This window comes from Lactuca serriola, chromosome 7 (assembly GCF_051521515.1).
Source record: "Lactuca serriola cultivar US96UC23 chromosome 7, Lser_US96UC23_V15, whole genome shotgun sequence".
Classification (NCBI taxonomy): domain Eukaryota; kingdom Viridiplantae; phylum Streptophyta; class Magnoliopsida; order Asterales; family Asteraceae; genus Lactuca; species Lactuca serriola.
Window position 1 is genome coordinate 76,199,113 of NC_136414.1, and position 18,725 is coordinate 76,217,837.

The 18,725-nt window shown below is 36.9% G+C and overlaps 1 protein-coding gene across 1 annotated transcript; it reads right to left on the minus strand.

Moving 5' to 3' along the window:
• Positions 1-9,907: 9,907 nt before the first annotated feature.
• On the minus strand, positions 9,908-13,722 carry LOC145061289 (protein SUPPRESSOR OF MAX2 1-like). The gene is made up of 3 exons (XM_079008726.1): positions 11,953-13,722; positions 11,577-11,847; positions 9,908-11,476 (listed from the first exon to the last, which is right to left on the minus strand). The coding sequence occupies exons 1-3, from the start codon at positions 13,233-13,235 to the stop codon at positions 10,055-10,057; spliced, it is 2,976 nt and encodes a 991-aa protein (XP_078864852.1). The 5' UTR covers positions 13,236-13,722; the 3' UTR covers positions 9,908-10,054.
• Between the last annotated feature and the right edge of the window lie 5,003 nt (positions 13,723-18,725).

Here is an 18,725-nt window from a genome sequence, read left to right on the forward strand (position 1 = left end):
TCATCACTAGCACACGAGTTGAGGTTTACAACCTATCGTGTTGACATTATTTTGTTTCTGTGCCAATCCAATCGAGTTAATTATGCATGTGAGTTCTATGAGTTCTCATTTTGAACGCATAAAAGGCAAAGCACCTTAATCAATGAAAGGTACATTGATAGGAAAGAGTGAGCTGCTTAACTACTTGGAAGACATGGTGGGCAGCTGTGCTACCATAAGGCAAGAAATCGAGATTAAGAAAGTTCGATCCATATGAGTTTAAATTTGTCGTAAACTTTGGTTTTAACAAATTCACATGGATAGGAACACATACACCGTTTAAATCTAAGTGTCATAAGATTTCCTCCTTCATGAAAATGATTGTGAGGAAATGCTTTCACTAAGAGAGATTTTAAGAAGATAGTGATTGTAAAATTGCATTCTCGAATTCGATTATGGTTACGGTATCCCTTTCCATAATTTGAATTGTGAGGTTTGACAATTGTTTACACACACATATGAACTATCTAAGGCAAAGGTGTATAAGTTCAAGAAGCTTTGATAAAAGATTATCAAAGCATTAAGTATTAGAAACATGGACTTATGAAACTCAATAAGCATTGTTTTTCTAAAAGTTAAGATGTTTATGAATACATGTCGAAGCTAGTGGGAGCATAAGTGTTATGTTTTATAATAATCATGATAGTGGGAGCATAAAAGTTATGATTGTATGATTATTAAGGAAAGTATTGCAAGGTTAGCAATATTAATTATAGAAAACAAGAGTCATACTTTGCAAAGTCGCAATAGTTGAAGAGTTGTTTTGCTATAATTAAGGGAGAGAATATTATGCTTCATTTCAAATCTAAAGGATTAGGTTGAGAAATGTTAATAAATTTAGTCAAAGGTACATAGTGTGTTCTTAAAATTTCGATTATGATTACGGCATTCCTCTTCACAATTCGAATTTTGAGAACATAGCAAATAAAACATTATGCGTCGTGTCCCATACGCTTCGGGTATAGGATCGATTGCAAATGCTTTAATGTTTGACCATTCTAAAATTTTCCAAATGTCAAGTGCATTTAGAGGGAAAAGGGACTAGAATTGGTTTTGACTAAAATAATTAAACAACTATCAAAGGACAATCCAAAGTTTTACGAGGATTGGTCGCTTGTGAGTAGTTGGAAGCATGGTATTGGATGGACCATATCGACATTATTATGAATAGAAAAGATTCTATTAAGAATGAGTTGTCATATGGAAATTATGGAAATGTTTCCATATTGGATGGACTATATCGACATCATTACGAATAGATAAGATTCTATTAAGAATGAGTTGTCATATGGAAAATATGGAAGCGTGTCCATATTGGGAATTGAATATTGAAAATCTATGACTAGATTAGGAACTTTTATGCAAAAGGATGTTCAAAGGAATGTACTTTGAGTGAGAGACATCATATCTAAGGAATTGTCTTGTAACAATCTCCGATAGAGGACTTTGTAACATCATTGGCAAAAGTCTTTGTGACTTTGGTGTAGTGACATTACGAAAGGATAGTTGCATAGAATGTTAGAATCTAGCATATTCTATAAGTAGCAAGAATTTGATATTCTTTAACTTATGGAAAAAGGATTTGGAGTTGTGAAATGAGAAAGATTGGAAATGTATTCAATTTGATCTATTTCACAAAGTAAGAACCATAGGTAAACATTGTGTGCATGCTAGGAGCATGGGACAAGTGTTGTAATTCAAGTAAGAAGTTGATTACCCGAAACGACAAATAATGAGTAATCGATATGGTGATAAATAAAAGGAGTTTTATTTATACTCAAAGGTTTGAGGCCATATAGGATTAGTATTATTCTTGTATTTCACATTTGCATGTTTTGACTTCCAGAATAATTGAGTTTATTAAGAATAATCGAATTATTCGAACGGGCCACAGTTGTTCATATGTTGGAAGTAGATATGAATGAAGACTGTCGTGAATTGGTGTGTGGATTGTCTAAAGAGCATTAGACATAAGCAAATGTTTGCTGCAACGTTCATGAGTGCTTATGAATATGAATTTGAGCATTGGATTAAACCCACGCTCACTTGGATCACTCCATGAATTGTATCACGAGTGATTGGTGAGACGATAACATCTTATATTCTTGAAACCGAGATGTGTGAGTTGTATCTTGCAAATCGGTTGCACATTGATAATATGTAAACGCACTAGTAACTTGGTGTTATAAAACATATTGTTGTGTGTGATTCGGTGCGTGAGTGCAAGCGAGCATTGTATCAAAGTTTATCCATTCCTTTTATTCAAAGTAGGATAAAAGCGATATCTTTGGGCCCCTCGATGGTTTAGTGATGAAAAACGTAAATGCTCGGCCGGGCTAGGGCTAATTTGATTTGTTCAATTAGTCTGTCGTCATAAATCAGAAATCGAGAAGTAGTACAAAGAGAATGAATCGAAATCATGTCTCATATGATATCTAGAATGGAGGAATATATGATCCCTTATCTAAGGACACGCGTATCTGATTTGATCAGAGTTGACAGCGGCTTTGGAAAGCTACGATTGCAGATCAGGATCTGAAGTCATACGCAAAATAGTTGTTAGACTTATCCAAGTGGGAGACTGTTGGATTAGTGTCTAAGTCCATAACTATTTTGGTATGTACTTGACCCGATGGTGCATGGTCCTTTTGGGTTGCCTTCACCAAAGCAACTTGATTGGAGAAATAAATAAAGAGAGAGGTTATTATGATTTATTAATATGTTATAAGAATAATATATTAAAGGAGAAATCATATTTGTTTGATTAATATTGGTCAATAATTAATTAAGAATTAATTTTGTGATCAAGTGTAATTAATTAAACTAGAGGGGCTGAATTGTAATTATGTGATAGTTACAAAATAAGGTAAGGATTATCTTATATATAGGGTGAACGAATTTAAGGTGATAATGCCTTAGAATTCGACTAGGATAAGGGTTTCTAAGACTTATCTTATGGCTACTTGGTGGGCAAGCAACTAGATAAGGATAAGGACTAAAACCCTAATCTTTACACCTATATAAACCCCCTAAGGCTCATGACTTCGTCTAACCCTTCCCAAGAAGTCCTAGGGACGAATTCTAACACCTCTCCTCTCTCTTTATACCTTCTCCATTTGCTCTTGGTGTTTGTAAGCCATTAGAGGAGTGACACTTGTGACTCTAAGCCTTCCAAAGCTAATTCAAGGAGGAATTAGGATTGTTATTGCTACATAACAATCAAGGTAATATCTTAAACCTAATTATATGTTAATATTGATTTCCATATGCTAGAATTAGGGTTTATAGTCTTGGATTCAAAGCATGTACAATAGAGAAACCTAGATCCAAGCATTAGGGTTTGTATGAGCACATAGGATGTCTTATGACCAAAAACCCATCAGATATTACGATGGATTTTATCACCAAGCTTCCCAGGACCGTGCGGGGAGTGGATTCGATATGGGTCATCATCAATCGGTTGACCAAGAGTGCCCACTTTATCCCGATTCAGGAGAGCATCTCGGCCGAGAAATTGGCCGATATTTATATCAGAGAGGTGGTGGCCCGGCATGGAGTGCCAGTTTCGGTGATTTCGGATAGGGATGTGCGGTTCACATCCAGGTTTTGGAAGAAATTCCACGACGAGTTGGGTACTCGTCTGCATTTCAGCATCGCCTTTCACCCGCAGACGGATGGTTAGAGCGAACGGACCATCCAGACTCTGGAGGACATGTTGCGGGCATGTATTTTAGACTTCGGAGGTAGCTGAGATACCTACCTTCCGTTGGCGGAGTTCTCATATAATAATAGCTATCATGCGAGCATCGACCGTCCTCCCTTCGAGATGTTGTATGGGAGGAGGTGCAGGACCCCGATATGCTAGCGAGAGGTTGGCTAGAGGGTCATGGGGAGCACCGAAGTAGTGCTCAAGACGATAGAGAAGATTCAGCAGGTCCGAAGCAGGCTTCAGACTGCTAAGAGTCGGCAGAAAAGTTATGTCGATAAGTGTCGATCAGACCTGGATTTCCAGGTCGGAGATATGGTTCTCCTGAAAGTGTCGCCTTGGAAAGGCATCATTCGATTCAGGAAGCGGGGCAAGTTGGGCCCAAGGTATATTGGAAAGGCATCATTCGATTCAGGAAGCGGGGCAAGGTGGCATATAGGCAGGATTTGCTAGCCGAACATAGTATGATACACAGCACTTTCCATGTTTCTCAGCTGCGAAAGTGCCTGGTGGATGACTCAGCAGTGGTACCCTTGGAGGACATTCAGGTTGATGGCAGCCTGAATTACATCGAGCGGCCTGTAGCGATCCTTGACTGGAAGTCGAAGGATCTGAGGAACAAAAGAGTAGAACTCGTGAAGGTGCAATGGCAGCACCGGAAGGGGTCGGGGTGGACTTGGGAGCCGGTGGATAAGATGATGGAGCACTACCTCGAGCTGTTTCAGGATCGAGCAGCAGACTTCGAGGATTAAGTCTAAAATAAGTGGGAGGAGATTTGTAGCACCTGGTTCTTGGTACGTGTTCTTTTTATTAAATATTTTAATATTTTGCTTTTGGTGTTGGACTCGGCGAGTTGAAGGACCAACTCGCCGAGTAGACGCGAGATGAGGCGCGGAGTTTAAGTTGTGGACTCGGCAAGTTGAGTTCCGGACTCGGCTAGTAGACCCTTTTTGGGTAAAAACCCTAATCCAAGGGTTTACACCCTATTTAAACACCTTAAATCGGCCTCCTTAGTCCCATTTGCTCCCAGAAGACCCCCATAGCAAACCCTAGCCGTTATTGAAGCAATCTAAGGCTTTTGGAGTGATTTTGGTGCTGTTGTGATCCAAGGAAGGAAGGAAAAGCTTGAAGGATCAAGAGGAGGCTAGAAGGATTCGGTTTTGAGCATCATTTGCTGACTTCAGAAGGTATAAAGTCTATACCTTGCTTGCTCTTTTGATAGATCCCATTTTGTGGAGTTTTAGGGCTTTTCTAAGCCATTTTGGTCACCAACCATGATTGCAAGCATGGTTTGAGGTTGAAGTTTCGGATCTAGGTCCTTTGAGGGGTTATAAGACAGAAAGGAGTGACTTTTGCACTCAAAGAAGGCCACATGCATTGTGAGAGCTTTTTTTAGGACCTTTTGAGCTTAAAGTCCCATTCAAGAACGTAAAGGTTGTAACTTTACGTGCTAGATCGATTGTAGAAGCATAGATCTACATTTTGATCAAGGGTTGTACATCATAAATCGAAGATTCAGTGAGTGGTTGTGACCAACTCGGCGAGTCCGTTCTTGGACTCGGCGAGTCTAAGGTTCTGTCCCATATCAGTTGAGGGTCATAAGGACCCAGTTGAGTGTGGAAAGGTTTTAAAGGGGTCCGAAGGGGTGGCCCAATGTTTTGGACTAAACCATTGTTCTGGAAATTCATGGGACTCGGCAAGTGCATGAACAAATTCGGCGAGTACAAGGCAATCTTCTAAAGGATGAAGATGGAATCGATGAGTTGTTCATACAACTCGGCGAGTCAAGGGTAGGACCTAAGTATCAGTTGATGATGAACTCGACGATTTGTTCATATAACTCGGCGAGTCGGATGAGGATTCAGTCGATGTTCATTTAGAAGGAAAACTCGTCCAGTCATCGCCTAACTCGACGAGTAGAGACGGGTATAAGGTCTAATGGAAGGATAGGGACTCGGCGAGTTGGCGAGCCTACTCGGCGAGTCAGGTCAACTAGAAGTTGACTTTGACTTTGACTTGGTCAGGGGGTAAAATGGTCATTTTACCCTAAGAGTAGATGTCAGTTTCTAACTAAGTGTTTTGTGGGAATTTTAGCCGGAGGATTTCCGGAGCAGCAGTAGCAGCAGCAGTCAGTGGATTCCCGCACAGTTCAGCAGCTACTACGAGGTGAGTTACCTTCCAGTAGCGGTGGGTCTACGGCCACAATGTCGGCCCACCAGTAGGGATCGTATGCTAGATGTTTGTCTTTGTGATACTCATATGTGTTGTTACTACCTGATATGTTATATGCTAGCGTGATATGGTATGTGATAGTGATAGAGTTCGGTTGTTAGGACCGAAGGGTAGGTTAGGCACCCCAGATATGCCTAACAGTATGTTATGAAATGTTTAGTTGCTAGCATGATATGTTACATGAGATAGAGGTAGTAGGAGGGGGAAGAGTCCCTGAGATTCGGTTGTTAGGACCGAAGGGTAGGTCGTACACCCCAGATATGTATGGCAATAGATTATGCTATGATATATGTGATAGTAGTAGTAGGGGGTGAAATAGTCCCCGAGGTTCGGTTGTTAGGACCGAAGGGTAGTCAGCACCCCAGAATGGCTCGACATGGGTAGGTCAGTGCCCCATAATGGCTTGACACAGGTAGGACGGCACCCCAAAATGGCCGTACGGGTAGGTCGGCACCCCAGAATGGTCGTACAGGTAGGTCGGGCACCCTAGAAATGTCTGGCAGTATGTATGTGATATGATCGTACGGTATGTGGTACGATGGGGGAACTCACTAAGCTTCGTGCTTACAGTTTTCAGTTTTGGTTTCAGGTACCTCGTCAGCGAAGGGGAAGGAACTGGCGCGGTAGCGGCACATCATACACACACACTTTGGTTTTCCGCATTATGAGATGTTCTGGGATTGTACTCTGACATTATTATTATTTTCATGTTTTGGGTTTTCAGAGACGAGATATGTTTTATGAAATGATATGATCGGATGATGTTTTACTACAAATGTTTTACAAACTACTTAATTTAAATGAAATTTTTGGGCGTGAAAATTGGGTCGTTACAGTCCGGGTCTCACTTATTAATGTTGTTGTGATATGATTTACTTGCAGATAAAGAAGTATGATCGTGCCAGTGAATTGCAACTTTGGACAATCTTTAGATGTGCAAGTGAATGAGCTCCATGCATACCGGTCTTCAATAGGGTGTTGCAACAACAGATTTCTTTCCCTTTTTATTTTATGATTAAATTTGGGTTTGAAAAATGAGATGGTTGAATTAAAGTTAATGGTGAAGCTTTTGGTATAAATGTTGGTACTTTGTTTATTCTAGGTAGATGCTCTTACAAAAAATGTGGAAACGAAAGGGTATCGGCTGTTGAAAGACTTCTAACTCAAGTTACCCAAGTTTCTGGAAAATAAGGCATGTGAACCTTATTTCATACTTTGATGAAATTAAACTTTTGCCCTTAATGATCCTTAATTTTAACACCATTGATATAGGGGTAAATTAGTAAAGTCCTAGAAAATAAGACATAGGTATGTAAGCAAAAAAATTATTTTTATATGATTTTTGTTGCACTTCACAGAGGACCACTGCCGACCGTCGCACACACCACCTTTGTCGCAGGTCACCGTCGACACCACCGCCCCTTCTCCTCCCACTCACCCCCAGTTCGTTCTGCCTTGCTTCGGCTAGAGACGTTGCTTTTCTTCCCCTCACACACCGACCGCCGCTACCTACTCATTCCCCTCAATCGCAGTGAAATTTTTATTGTTTATTCTACAAAAATGTGGAACCAGTTAACAAATAACAATTTCTGATGATTTCATTTATTCATATGTTTTCTTAATTATGATGTAAGATTCCAGGTAGAAAACATGAGATAGCAAGGTTCCCACACTATCATTCCATTATAGATGAAGTCAACGGAATACATGATCTAGACAATAGTTAATGCTCTCTTGTTTTGTGATTGTGATAAAATCTGCTTTGTTGCTTATATAAAAGTGTTGTTTATTATTTCCAATGTCCAAAGATTAATGGATACAATCTCTAGAGTGTTTTTTATAAATGTGTTTGGTGTTCACATAATTGTTTAAAGGTATTTGGTGTTCACATAATTGTTTGAAGGCATTTCGTGTGTTGATTGTGTATGCATGACAATTGGATTTTATACAATGAATTAAGCACATGAGGTGTTCGACGGATTGCTCAAGCGAAATTATTTATGTTATGCTAAAAAAATTATAACTATACATATGAATATGATTTTTGTGTGTGGTTTGATATTGATTTTAGTTTCTATCGACAAAAAATTGCTTATATATTGTTATATTTCAGAACATGTAAATTTTATATGTATTTCAAGTTGTTTTTGTTAGGAGGATAAAATGGTTATTTTTATCATTTGACACAGAAATTTAGATGTTCCAAACAAACAACATTTTAAAAATTCAGAACTTAAAAATTCAGATCTCTTAGAAATTCAAACCTCTTAAAAGTTCAGATCTTAAAAATTCAGATCCTACCAAACAGCCCCTTATTATAAAAAGAACATGTTGTTATTTTACACTTTTGACAGAAAAGTAAAACAAAAATATATATTTTACCTTAATTTCCATAAACAATTAAAGTGACCACTTTCCGACTTTACTTCTATAATTTAAGTTTCTTTTAATAATTTTATAAATAGATTGATAATCTAATGAAAGAAAACTTTCTTTTAGCCGTTGATTTTCCTGTGAACCTTATCAAATTTATATCAGTTCATCGAAATGTCATCGCCCATGACTAACAGACTAAAAAGGATTTACAATTCTATGACATCCCCAAATTCGGAGGGTATTTTCTTATACCATCGAAGAAGATACAACTATTAGTCACGGGGGATAATTAGTAAAAAACAATATAACCCATTATTAATTTGCAACCAAATGTAGAATCTTTTTAAAGATAAAATCAAAACGAACCCGTTTTTTTAAAACAAAACTCCACCTCGGTAATCGGTGATTCTATTTCCCCTTCTAACCCCGCAACGTAGGGAACCTTCCCTGGTTAATATCTTATTTAAAAGGTGGAAATTTTATATAAATTTCATAAATTATAAAATATATTTTTGATACCAATTAGTGCTAATAAATATGAGGATGTGAAACACGATGCATGAATGAGACATGACACTATATATGTTTGTGTCGACATTCAAATGAAATGGAAGCTTTTGACATAATGTCTATTTTTGGCATTAATGTTCGGCCTGTTGAACCGACTATTTAAATTGTTTGACTTGACTTTTTCACGAAAATTAAATGCTTTATTCATAAAAAAAAAATATATTAATTATTCTAAGTTTATATTGTAGAATGCTAATGCTTTTTTTTAATTTTTAATTTAAAATCAATCGTTATATATCTAAAAATGACTTTGTAATCGAAAAACAAAATAACTGAATAAAATTCGTATCAAATAAAATCAAGGCCGGCATTTCCCGTTGATTTTTTCAAATATATAGAGTTGAAATTAACTTTTCTTTTTAAAAATAAAAAATAAATAGAAATAATATTTAAAAAAAGAGAAAAATAGTTGTTACTGTATGCTGACGTGGTCTAGAAGTAAAGTAGCATACGTGTGTGGTTGTGTAGACTTTATTTATATAATATTTTTAATAAAACTGAAAAGTGGAACTCTGTCCAATTAAATTCCATATCAACCATCGGTGTCTTAAATCGGTGTTATTTTAACATTTAGCTCCATTATTTTACAAGAATACCTATTTACCCCCAAGGTATAAAACATATTACAAATAAATCAAACTTTAAATATTTATCATAAATTAACAATTTATTTCGCCAACATATTATCCTTTTTCAAGAAATTGTCTAATTAATAACCTTACTTGAAAATAAAGCATTATAGACTTCGGAATTTAGTAATAAGTGTCAAATAACTTATTTTTAAAAAATGACACTATTTTCATTAAAAGTTCATTTTTAAGATTTCCATAGCAATAATTATCGGTAAAACAATTTAGAAAAAAAATGTGTTCAATTCACAAAATCAACAGTGATTTTTGTGAAAGATGTTAAAAAGTTGTCAAATCGTATCAGTTTTAAATGTATAAAAGGTACAAAAAATTATATAAAATAAATAAAACATCATTTGTATCAAATGCTTTTATATATAAAAAGGAAAATTGTTTCAAAGTTCAATGCACCCCCTTTCCTACACTATCCGAAGAGTTGTCTATTTACAACTGTGGTCCCAAGATTAATAAAGAAAAAATTACAAATTTAGCTTTTGAACTTCTAAATTGTATCTACTATTACATTAATTTTGCTAGGCATCCAATCCCTGCCGTGTTTCCCATGACCGGAGTCCCTTTCGGACTCGAGACGAACCACCAACTCTTCCCTTGAACACGGTAACTCTTCCCCGAGCTTCTGAAAGCTCGGGATCAATACCTGTTCAACCCACTGCTGTAGAACTATTTGTCCAAACCATAGCCCACTTAATATGTTGTCTAGGGTTATGTCATCGACCTCTATAGAAACTTTCTCATCGACAACATTGGAAAATGAGTTTTTAATCGTTTTCTCGATTTCTCGACGAATGAACCCTAATTGTACCGGCTTGAACACTGCTACCCCGTCACTTGGGCCCACAAGCTCATGTGGTACTGAAATCGACGTAATCGAAAAATGTTGATTCTCGTCTCCATGTTCAATCGTGAGATCACTTGCATCCGTTCGATCTTCCTCATGGTCGACTGCGAGGTTAAGATCAAGCGAGATCTCGGACCTTGCTTTCTTCAATTGTTTTACAGACGTGTTTCCATCTGGAAGCCAATCGGCTCGTCTTTTTGACCGTTTCTCGCAAACGGTCAACTTCAATCGCCAGTCGCCGGTTGCAGCTTTCTGCAACCGCTTCTCATCAAGGAGATGGTCGTCGGCACTGTTTGACGACCAGTTCCCCGTTAGCACAAAAATAACGTTCCCGAGGCTAATCTCACGCCCATGAGAGTCCGTGAGCCGACCTCTCTCCATCGCCCGTTTTATACTCCCACGAACAAGCATATCCGCTTCATCTATATCCGAAAGCACGATTACTGAAAACGGATTCCTACGAACGGCCTCAACAACTCGATCCAACACAGTTTTTCCACGAAATCCAAGATCCACGTCGTCATCATCACGGCTCGACCCGACACACACCGTGATCGGGTCGGATCCGCATACATGCTCAGCAAGAACCGAAGCCATTTTCATCTTCCCGACCCGGTCCGGACCCGCAAACAGTAACCACACATTACCCCTCGAACCACATTGTGTCACGGTTGTAGCAATATTGGAAGCCGCCTCCGGCTGCCACCATGCCTTTTGCATCAAACCCTTGAGAAGTTTCTTGAAGGAGTCCGCCTCTGCTGAATTGACGAATTTACCCTTTTGGAATTCGGATGAGATGCACCCTAAAAGGTCCTTAACCGGTACATCCTCGCGAGCCTCCTTGGGTCCAAGAATGAGATCGGTACGAACCGGGCTCCGTGGAGCCTCCAGCTGTAGACCCGGTTGACTTTGACCCAGAAGCCTATTCGGTTTGTATGTTGTTTGAACAGGAACATTCGGTACAAAACCGGTCACCATTCTTGGAAAGCTCGGGTTTTGACTATGGTTCGGATGGATTCTAGAGCATATATCACTCCATTTTTTCTTTAATTCTTTATCATCAACCTACAAAAATTGGAAAAAAAAAAAAAGACAATATTTACAAAACCGAAAAACATATATAACAATTAGATTTAACAAACAATTATGAAAACAATTATAGTACCCGAGATTGATGAGGCATTTTCGTTTCGATTTCAGTTTCACTTTCGCCATTCTTTGCTTTTGCATTTTTCAACCATGGAGGTAGATCACTCTTAGCCTCAACTGGTGATTGCTTCTTTAATTCTGCTAGCTCTTGTTCATAATCATGATAACATCTTGGGCAGCAGGGTGGAATTCGGGCAGATTCCGAATTCTGTAACTTTGTTGTCGGGAAGTTCTTGAAAGAATTTAAAGATTCAAATGAAGTCCCAAATATCCCATTGGTCCCTATCCTATAAATATAATAGTTCGAACGCATAAATTGATGATCTAACGATTGTTTGATTCAGATTCGAGAAGATTAATTTCAAATTATGGAAAAAAAATTGAAAAATTACCTTGCGGAGAGAGGTGATCTTGATGAAATCGGCAGAGCCTGCAAATCCCAATCGTTTTCCATGGATGGATGATAAACTTGGCACCTCAAATAAGTCTCACAACTGGCGGCGCCGATCAACCAAAGGTTACTGTTCTCCGCCTTGAATTTGGCTAACAAATTTGCCATCTCCGCCACGGATTCACGGCCAATGTCGGAAGCAACCGCCGTGGGTTGTGGCTCAACCAGCCATTTCAAATCACCTACGTCTATAATAATACTTCGATTACCACCACCACCATCATTAAAGCTTCGGATGTTTGTCTCAATTAGATCGCTTAGTTCCTTAATCTTCGCCGGAATCTGTGATTTATCAGGTGGAAAGTCGATGGAAATGACTTCAACATTCTTGAATTCCCGTTCTGGTGGAAGTTCACCCTTTTGGATTCTCATTAAGATGTCTTTCTTGATTGATTCTGGCTCGAATTCTCCAACTAAAATCGGATTCTTCTTCTTAGATTTTGACATGATTTCCATAACCCTTTTTGCCTCGTCGATTCTCTGATGACCTGATTGATTAAAACTATAATTTCCCTGTTGTTGTTGTTGTAATCTTGGATTCAAATAAAGATTCGTCGGAGATGATGAACATACTGTTGTTTCATCATTTCTCTGTAATCTTGGGTTTAAATACATATTCCGGTTGATGGGAATCGGAACTGGAGTTACAGGCGAAGAAGATGGCCGGAATCCGACGCCGAGACTTGAGTGACTCAGATGATTTCCGCCGGAGATGTTATTATTATTCAACGACTGTTCGATTGTTGCTTTAACAGCTGGACTTGAAAAGCTTGCTTCACGCATGACCCGACTTACACTCGGGTCATCGAGTATAGATATAATAAGCTGTTCGAGCTCCACCTTCACCGCTAAAAGCGGCTGCTGCTGTTGCTCCGGGCAACCACGGCGTTGATGAGCTTGCGCCCGCTTTAATGCCGCCATGAGCGCGTTGGAAACCGGCGGCTCCGTCACCGCCGGAGACGATGTAGCGGAGGGTAATCGCTCTAACGCTACACTGAAACAGAGCTCGAGTGCCCGACACTGAAGAGGGTGAGAGGAATTCGGGTGAGACCGGATGCAAGCTTGCCGGAGGAACCCCGTAGGAGCGGAGAGAAGCGTTGCTGCGACATGGAGCGGCGTCGTCTGGTTGTGATTCCGACGGCCGGCTTCCGCTATTGAATGGTTCAAAACAGTCGCCGCTTCCGGCGTTAGGGTCTGTAGGATCGTATTCAATCCTGCCCTCATAATATCGGATTATCGAACCAAAATTAAAGTGTAATCGAACTGGGTTTTGTCCGAAATCAGAAATTAGAAAAATCCCAGAAGTTGAATTCTTACAAAATGCTGAGAAATTGAAGGGTTTTATGAAATTGAATCGGGGGAGTCGACCAACAAGCATATATTAGAATCTTGAAATGAAGAAACACAAATTAAATCAAAAAAGGTGTATGAAAGGAAAAGAAAAAACAAGATTCATTAATTATTCCTTTTGGTTTCTCACTATAGACATGAAAGATGAGTGATAGAAATAGGGTAAAATTTGAAAATAAAAACAAAAGAGGCTTTTTAAAGGGGTTTTTCAGCTGGATTTAGCCATAGTTAAAGTTCATATTTTTTATGAAATAAAATAAAAAGATTGTTGAAAGGTGAGAATAGAGAGAGAAGATGATAGCAATGTTTGTTTGTATTGGAGAGAGAGAAAGAGAAGGACGAAAGAGAATTTATTGAGATGTGGAAGAGAGGAGTTTCTGTTTGCAAGCATTTCTGGTTTTTTCTGCCTTTAAAGTTTATATATTTCCTTCTTTTTCATTTTTATATTTTTTGTGAAGTAGTTGTGTTTTTAATATAATTTTTGTATTAATTGTAGTGACTCAGGTTTTGGCTTATGAAAAAAATAAGAAATAATATTTGTGCTTTTACATTTTAACTAATTTTAATATGAAATACTAGGTTGTAGTAATGAAATATTGTTTTATGGGATTAAGGTTGTGTTAAGAAGATATTTTATTTTTGCGTTTATTGTTTGATGAGATTACTATAATAATATATAAACTAGGTTTTTTTTTAACGATGAAAAAAATATTTAAGATAATTTATTTATAAGTTTGGTTGGGCTTTTTGAAACACCTCTCCATAGCTAAAATCAAAAGTTTCATCTTTAAAAACTTTTATACGAAATAAAGTCTACAAACTTTTCTTTGAAATAAAACATATGTGAGGTTTTATCGATTATAAATTGTTATAAGTTCAGGCTAACATATTTGGTTAACATTGAAGTTCTAAACTAACAACTAACTAAGAGATTTTTGGTTTTCTCTCAAAAAAAAAATTATTTACCGTTCTAATAATAATAATAATAATAATAATAATAATAATAAGTTACACGCTATTATATTCATAATCTTTTCAAATTCAAGTTCTTTTAACTCAATCATAGTCAAAGATCTCTAAATCTAATTAGATATCAAAATATAAAGTAGACTTAAGACTTTTTTTAAAAAAAATTAAAAGCTAATAAAGCTCTCAAAAACTCCTTAGTTGTCTTGTTTGACGAAAAAAAAAAATTAAACATCCTCCTACTTTTTGTTCCTACGTATCCTCATACTCAATGAAATTGTAACATGTGTAACATTTAATGCTCATTTAATGAGATTTAAAGATATTTTAAGATACTAATATGACATATGTCATCATTTAAATAGGTAGAAGGATTGGTAGAATCAAAAGGTAGGAGGGTATTTAATTTCTCAAAAAAAAAATAGTTTGTAAACTAGTTTTTTATGGGAATCATTTAGACTAGTGTTTCAATAAGTTTATAAAGCTTCTATAACATTCTATCAAATATATCATTTAATTAATTATAAAACTCAACCCTCTAGGTAATTTAATTAATTATAAAACTCAACCCTCTAGGTATTCTGTTATGTTCTTTTACATAATTCAACTACCTAGTCCATTTTGTATAAGCTAGTTTATTAACTTTGAATAATATTCTAAATATTATTTTAGTAAGCAAGTTTATAGCTTATAAATGCAAAATCCCATAACATATTAATGTTATTTATGACGTTTTCTTCTAATATTGATATTTATTATAATTAAGATTTAATTACATTATAGTAATCTTAGCATTTATATTATCAATAAAATGAAAATTTATTTAAACAATAAATAGTATTTATCTTTCAAAATATATATCCTAAATTTATATTTTTCTAGAATACATGATGGAAACGTTTTTTACAAGTTGTACTATAGAAAACTGTTTCTGAGTTTCATATTCATCTGTATTAGAAATTTTAATTTAATATACAGTTTCAATAAATGAATCATAAATAATTAAAAGAATTGATTAAATTAGAAAAAGATAATAGAGTGGTATCGATGACGGATAAAGTAACTTTTAAACCTTTTTAGGAGACGAAGAGATTCATGAGCGAATTAATTGATATTTTAATTTAATTCTCTATAAAATATGACTAGAGATTAACTACCTTTTTGTAACTTGCAAGCTGCAACTGGGAACGTTTGAAATTTTAACCCACGCGCATTTCTTTATCAATCAATGTCAACGCGCTTTCACATTAATGTCAAAGTTTTCTTCAATACCATCTATCAATGAATTAAAACGTTTTGGAATGATCGCAATTTATTGGGAAATTTTGGTTTATCGCCTTGTTTTTCTTTTTTTTTTTTTTTTTTTTTTTTTTTTTTTTTTGTAATTCATTAAAGAAAAAAGGAAAATTTTGACGGAAAAAAAGAGCTGAAAGAAAATATTTATTATTCTGTGTTCTCGAGTTTAAAGGAAATGAAAGGAAAGAAAAAAAAAATTTGTTCTTATGTTTCCGAGTTAAGAGAAAAAAAAAAAAAAAAACTTAAAATTTTCTTTCCCCTCACTTTCTTCCCAAATCCGTCCAATTTGGAAGGAAAATATGACTCCAAAATCTTTCCTCTTCCCTCACTTTCTTTCCATTAATGAAACTTGAGAACACGATTTTACTTCGACACTCTTCACTTTCCCTCCGTATCCTCCCATTTCTCTCCTTAAGTAGAACTCGGGAACAAGGCGTAAGGGAGGAATTGATACGGTTTTAATTTGTTTTATTAAACTGTGTACAATTACAACTATAAATATTATAAAAAATTTGATATCGGTACACTAACAAATATATTTGGTTACTGATAAGTTTGGTTAGTATCAAGTGGTAATGATATATACTGACATATTTTAATTTTCTATTGTAAGATCCTCCCTAATAAATAAAGATTTTTTTTCTCACATGTCACATTCTCATTTATTTTGCCACATGTAAGAATGTTCTTTACTGCTATCCAGTGAGCTCTACCAGGAGTCACTTGATATCGACTAACCATGCTAAAAGAAAAAGTCACATCAGGGCGAGTACATGTCATAACATACATGATCAAGCCAACGGCGGAAGCATATGGTACTCGACTCATTTTTGCCGTTTCGGCATCAGTACTCAGACTCTAAGTCTTACTTAGTTTTGTATTGCTCTAAATAGGCAATTCTGCTTTCTTGGAATTCTCCTAGTTGAAACGTTTCAACACTTTGTCCAAGTAGGTACTTTTACTAAGTCCTATTAGTCTTTTACTCCTATTTCTCAATATCCTTATCTATAGAATATAAGCAGCCTCTCTGAGGTTCTTCATAGCGAAACACTTCCCAAGCCAGGACTTAACCTCCTGCAAGGTTGGGACGTCGTTTCCTATGAGTAGTATGTCATCCACATACAATACCAAGAAGCTAACTATACTTCCATTAGCTTTGACATATACACATGACTCATCCTCGCTTCTCAAAAAACCAAACTCTTTGACTTTCTCATTGAAACAAATATTCCATCTGCGAGATGCTTGCTTCAATCCATAAATGGGTTTCTCAAGATTACACACTCTATTAGGGTACTTCGCATCTACAAAACCCTCTGGCTGACTCATGTAAACATCCTCAGCCAACTTCCCATTAAGGAAAACGGTTTTGACATCCATCTATCATATTTCATAATCATGAAACGCAGCTATGGCTAGCATAACCCTTATAGACTTGATCTTTGCTACTGGTGAGAAGGTCTCCTCATAGTCAACTCCAAGAGTTTGACTAAACCCCTTCACAACTAATTGCACCTTATAAGTGTGTACTCTCCCATCCATGTTGGTCTTCTTCTTGAAGATACATTTGCACCCGACCGTCTTACGACCTGGTACATTGTCAACCAAGTTTCAAAATTGATAGTCATACATGGACTGAATCTCGCCGTCCATCGCCTCTTTCCACTTTGCAGACTCTTGGCCCGCCATGGCTTCCTTGTAATTTTTAGGTTCATCCAAAATTATTAGTTTACTATCACTAATAAACATATCACCTTCAGTAGTAATATGGAAACCATAAAACTAAGGTTGAACGCTAACTCTACTAGAACGTCTCAGAGGTAAGGGTTGAACGCTAGTGTTTGAGGTTCCTTCCTCACTTGATTCTTGAAGCTCTTCAAGATCAATTTGCCTCCCATTGTGCTCTTGGATTGTGAGTTCTCTCTCTCAGAAAACCCCTATCCTCGCAACGAAGACAACATTGTCACTTGGTCTACAGAAGATATATCCAAAGTAATTATGTGGGTAGCCCTTGAAAATACAACGCTCACTACGAGGTTCGAGCTTGTCGTGAGTCTCTCGCTTTATGAAAGCCTCGTAACCCCAAACCTTGATATGTGCTAACGAGGGAACCTTCCTTATTTACATCTCCTGAGGTGTTTTGATAACCTTCTTAGTTGGGAGTATATTAAGGATATGGGTGACAGTCTTTAAGGCATACCCCCAAAATAAGATAGGTAACGAAGCTCGACTCATCATGGAACGAACCATGTCCAACAAGGTTCAATTGCGCCTCTCAGCTACTCCATTCAATTGTGGTGTCCTAGGCGGCGTCAATTGTGAGACAATTCCACATTCCTTAACATAGTCGTGGAACTCAATACTAAGATACTCATATCTGCTATAATCATCATTAAAAGTCACATAGAAGCGGTTTGCATCCCTTGTAGTGGAACTAAAGGTCCCATACACATCGGTGTGTATGAGATCCAATAATCCCTCACCCCTTTCACAAGTTCTAGTGAAGGGTGATTTAGTCATCTTTCCAAGTAAACAAGACTCGCACGTGTCATCGTCCCTAAGGTCAAATGACTCAAACACTCCATCCTTTTGGAGTTGGGCTATGAGTTTCTTGTTGACATGTACAAGACGACAATGCCACAAGCATGCTTTGTCCAAACCATTGGACGAATCAATATGCAACACATTATATCCTAAGTTATCTTCAACCATCACAGTTTCATATACTCCATTACAAGGCAATGCTTCAAAATAAAAAGTACCATTATAGAAAGCATTTATAGAACCTATTTAATTATTAAATGAAAATCTAAAACCTTGTATGTACAAACCATGAAAAGAAATAACGTTTCTCACAATTTCCGACGAGTAGAAACAATCATTTAAAACTAACCCTAACCCGCTACTAAGCAATAAAGAGTAAACTCCAAATGTTGGTGACAAGAGACTTTTTCCTATTCCCCATGATCAAGTTCATATTCCCATGCTCCACATCCCTACTTCTTTTTAGACCCTGAAAATCGGAACAAATGTGAAACCACATCTTGTATTAAGGACCCAAGGAATTGCATGTGATGAGTTGTTAAATTGAATACTGTAAAT

Coding starts and splice junctions, on each gene's coding strand:
- LOC145061289 (XM_079008726.1), bottom strand. CDS start 13,235: ATGAGGGCAGGATTGAATACGATCCTACAGACCCTAACGCCGGAAGCG. Junction 11,848..11,952: donor AGATCACCTCTCTCCGCAAG/GTAATTTTTCAA, acceptor TTATATTTATAG/GATAGGGACCAATGGGATAT. Junction 11,477..11,576: donor AAATGCCTCATCAATCTCGG/GTACTATAATTG, acceptor CAATTTTTGTAG/GTTGATGATAAAGAATTAAA.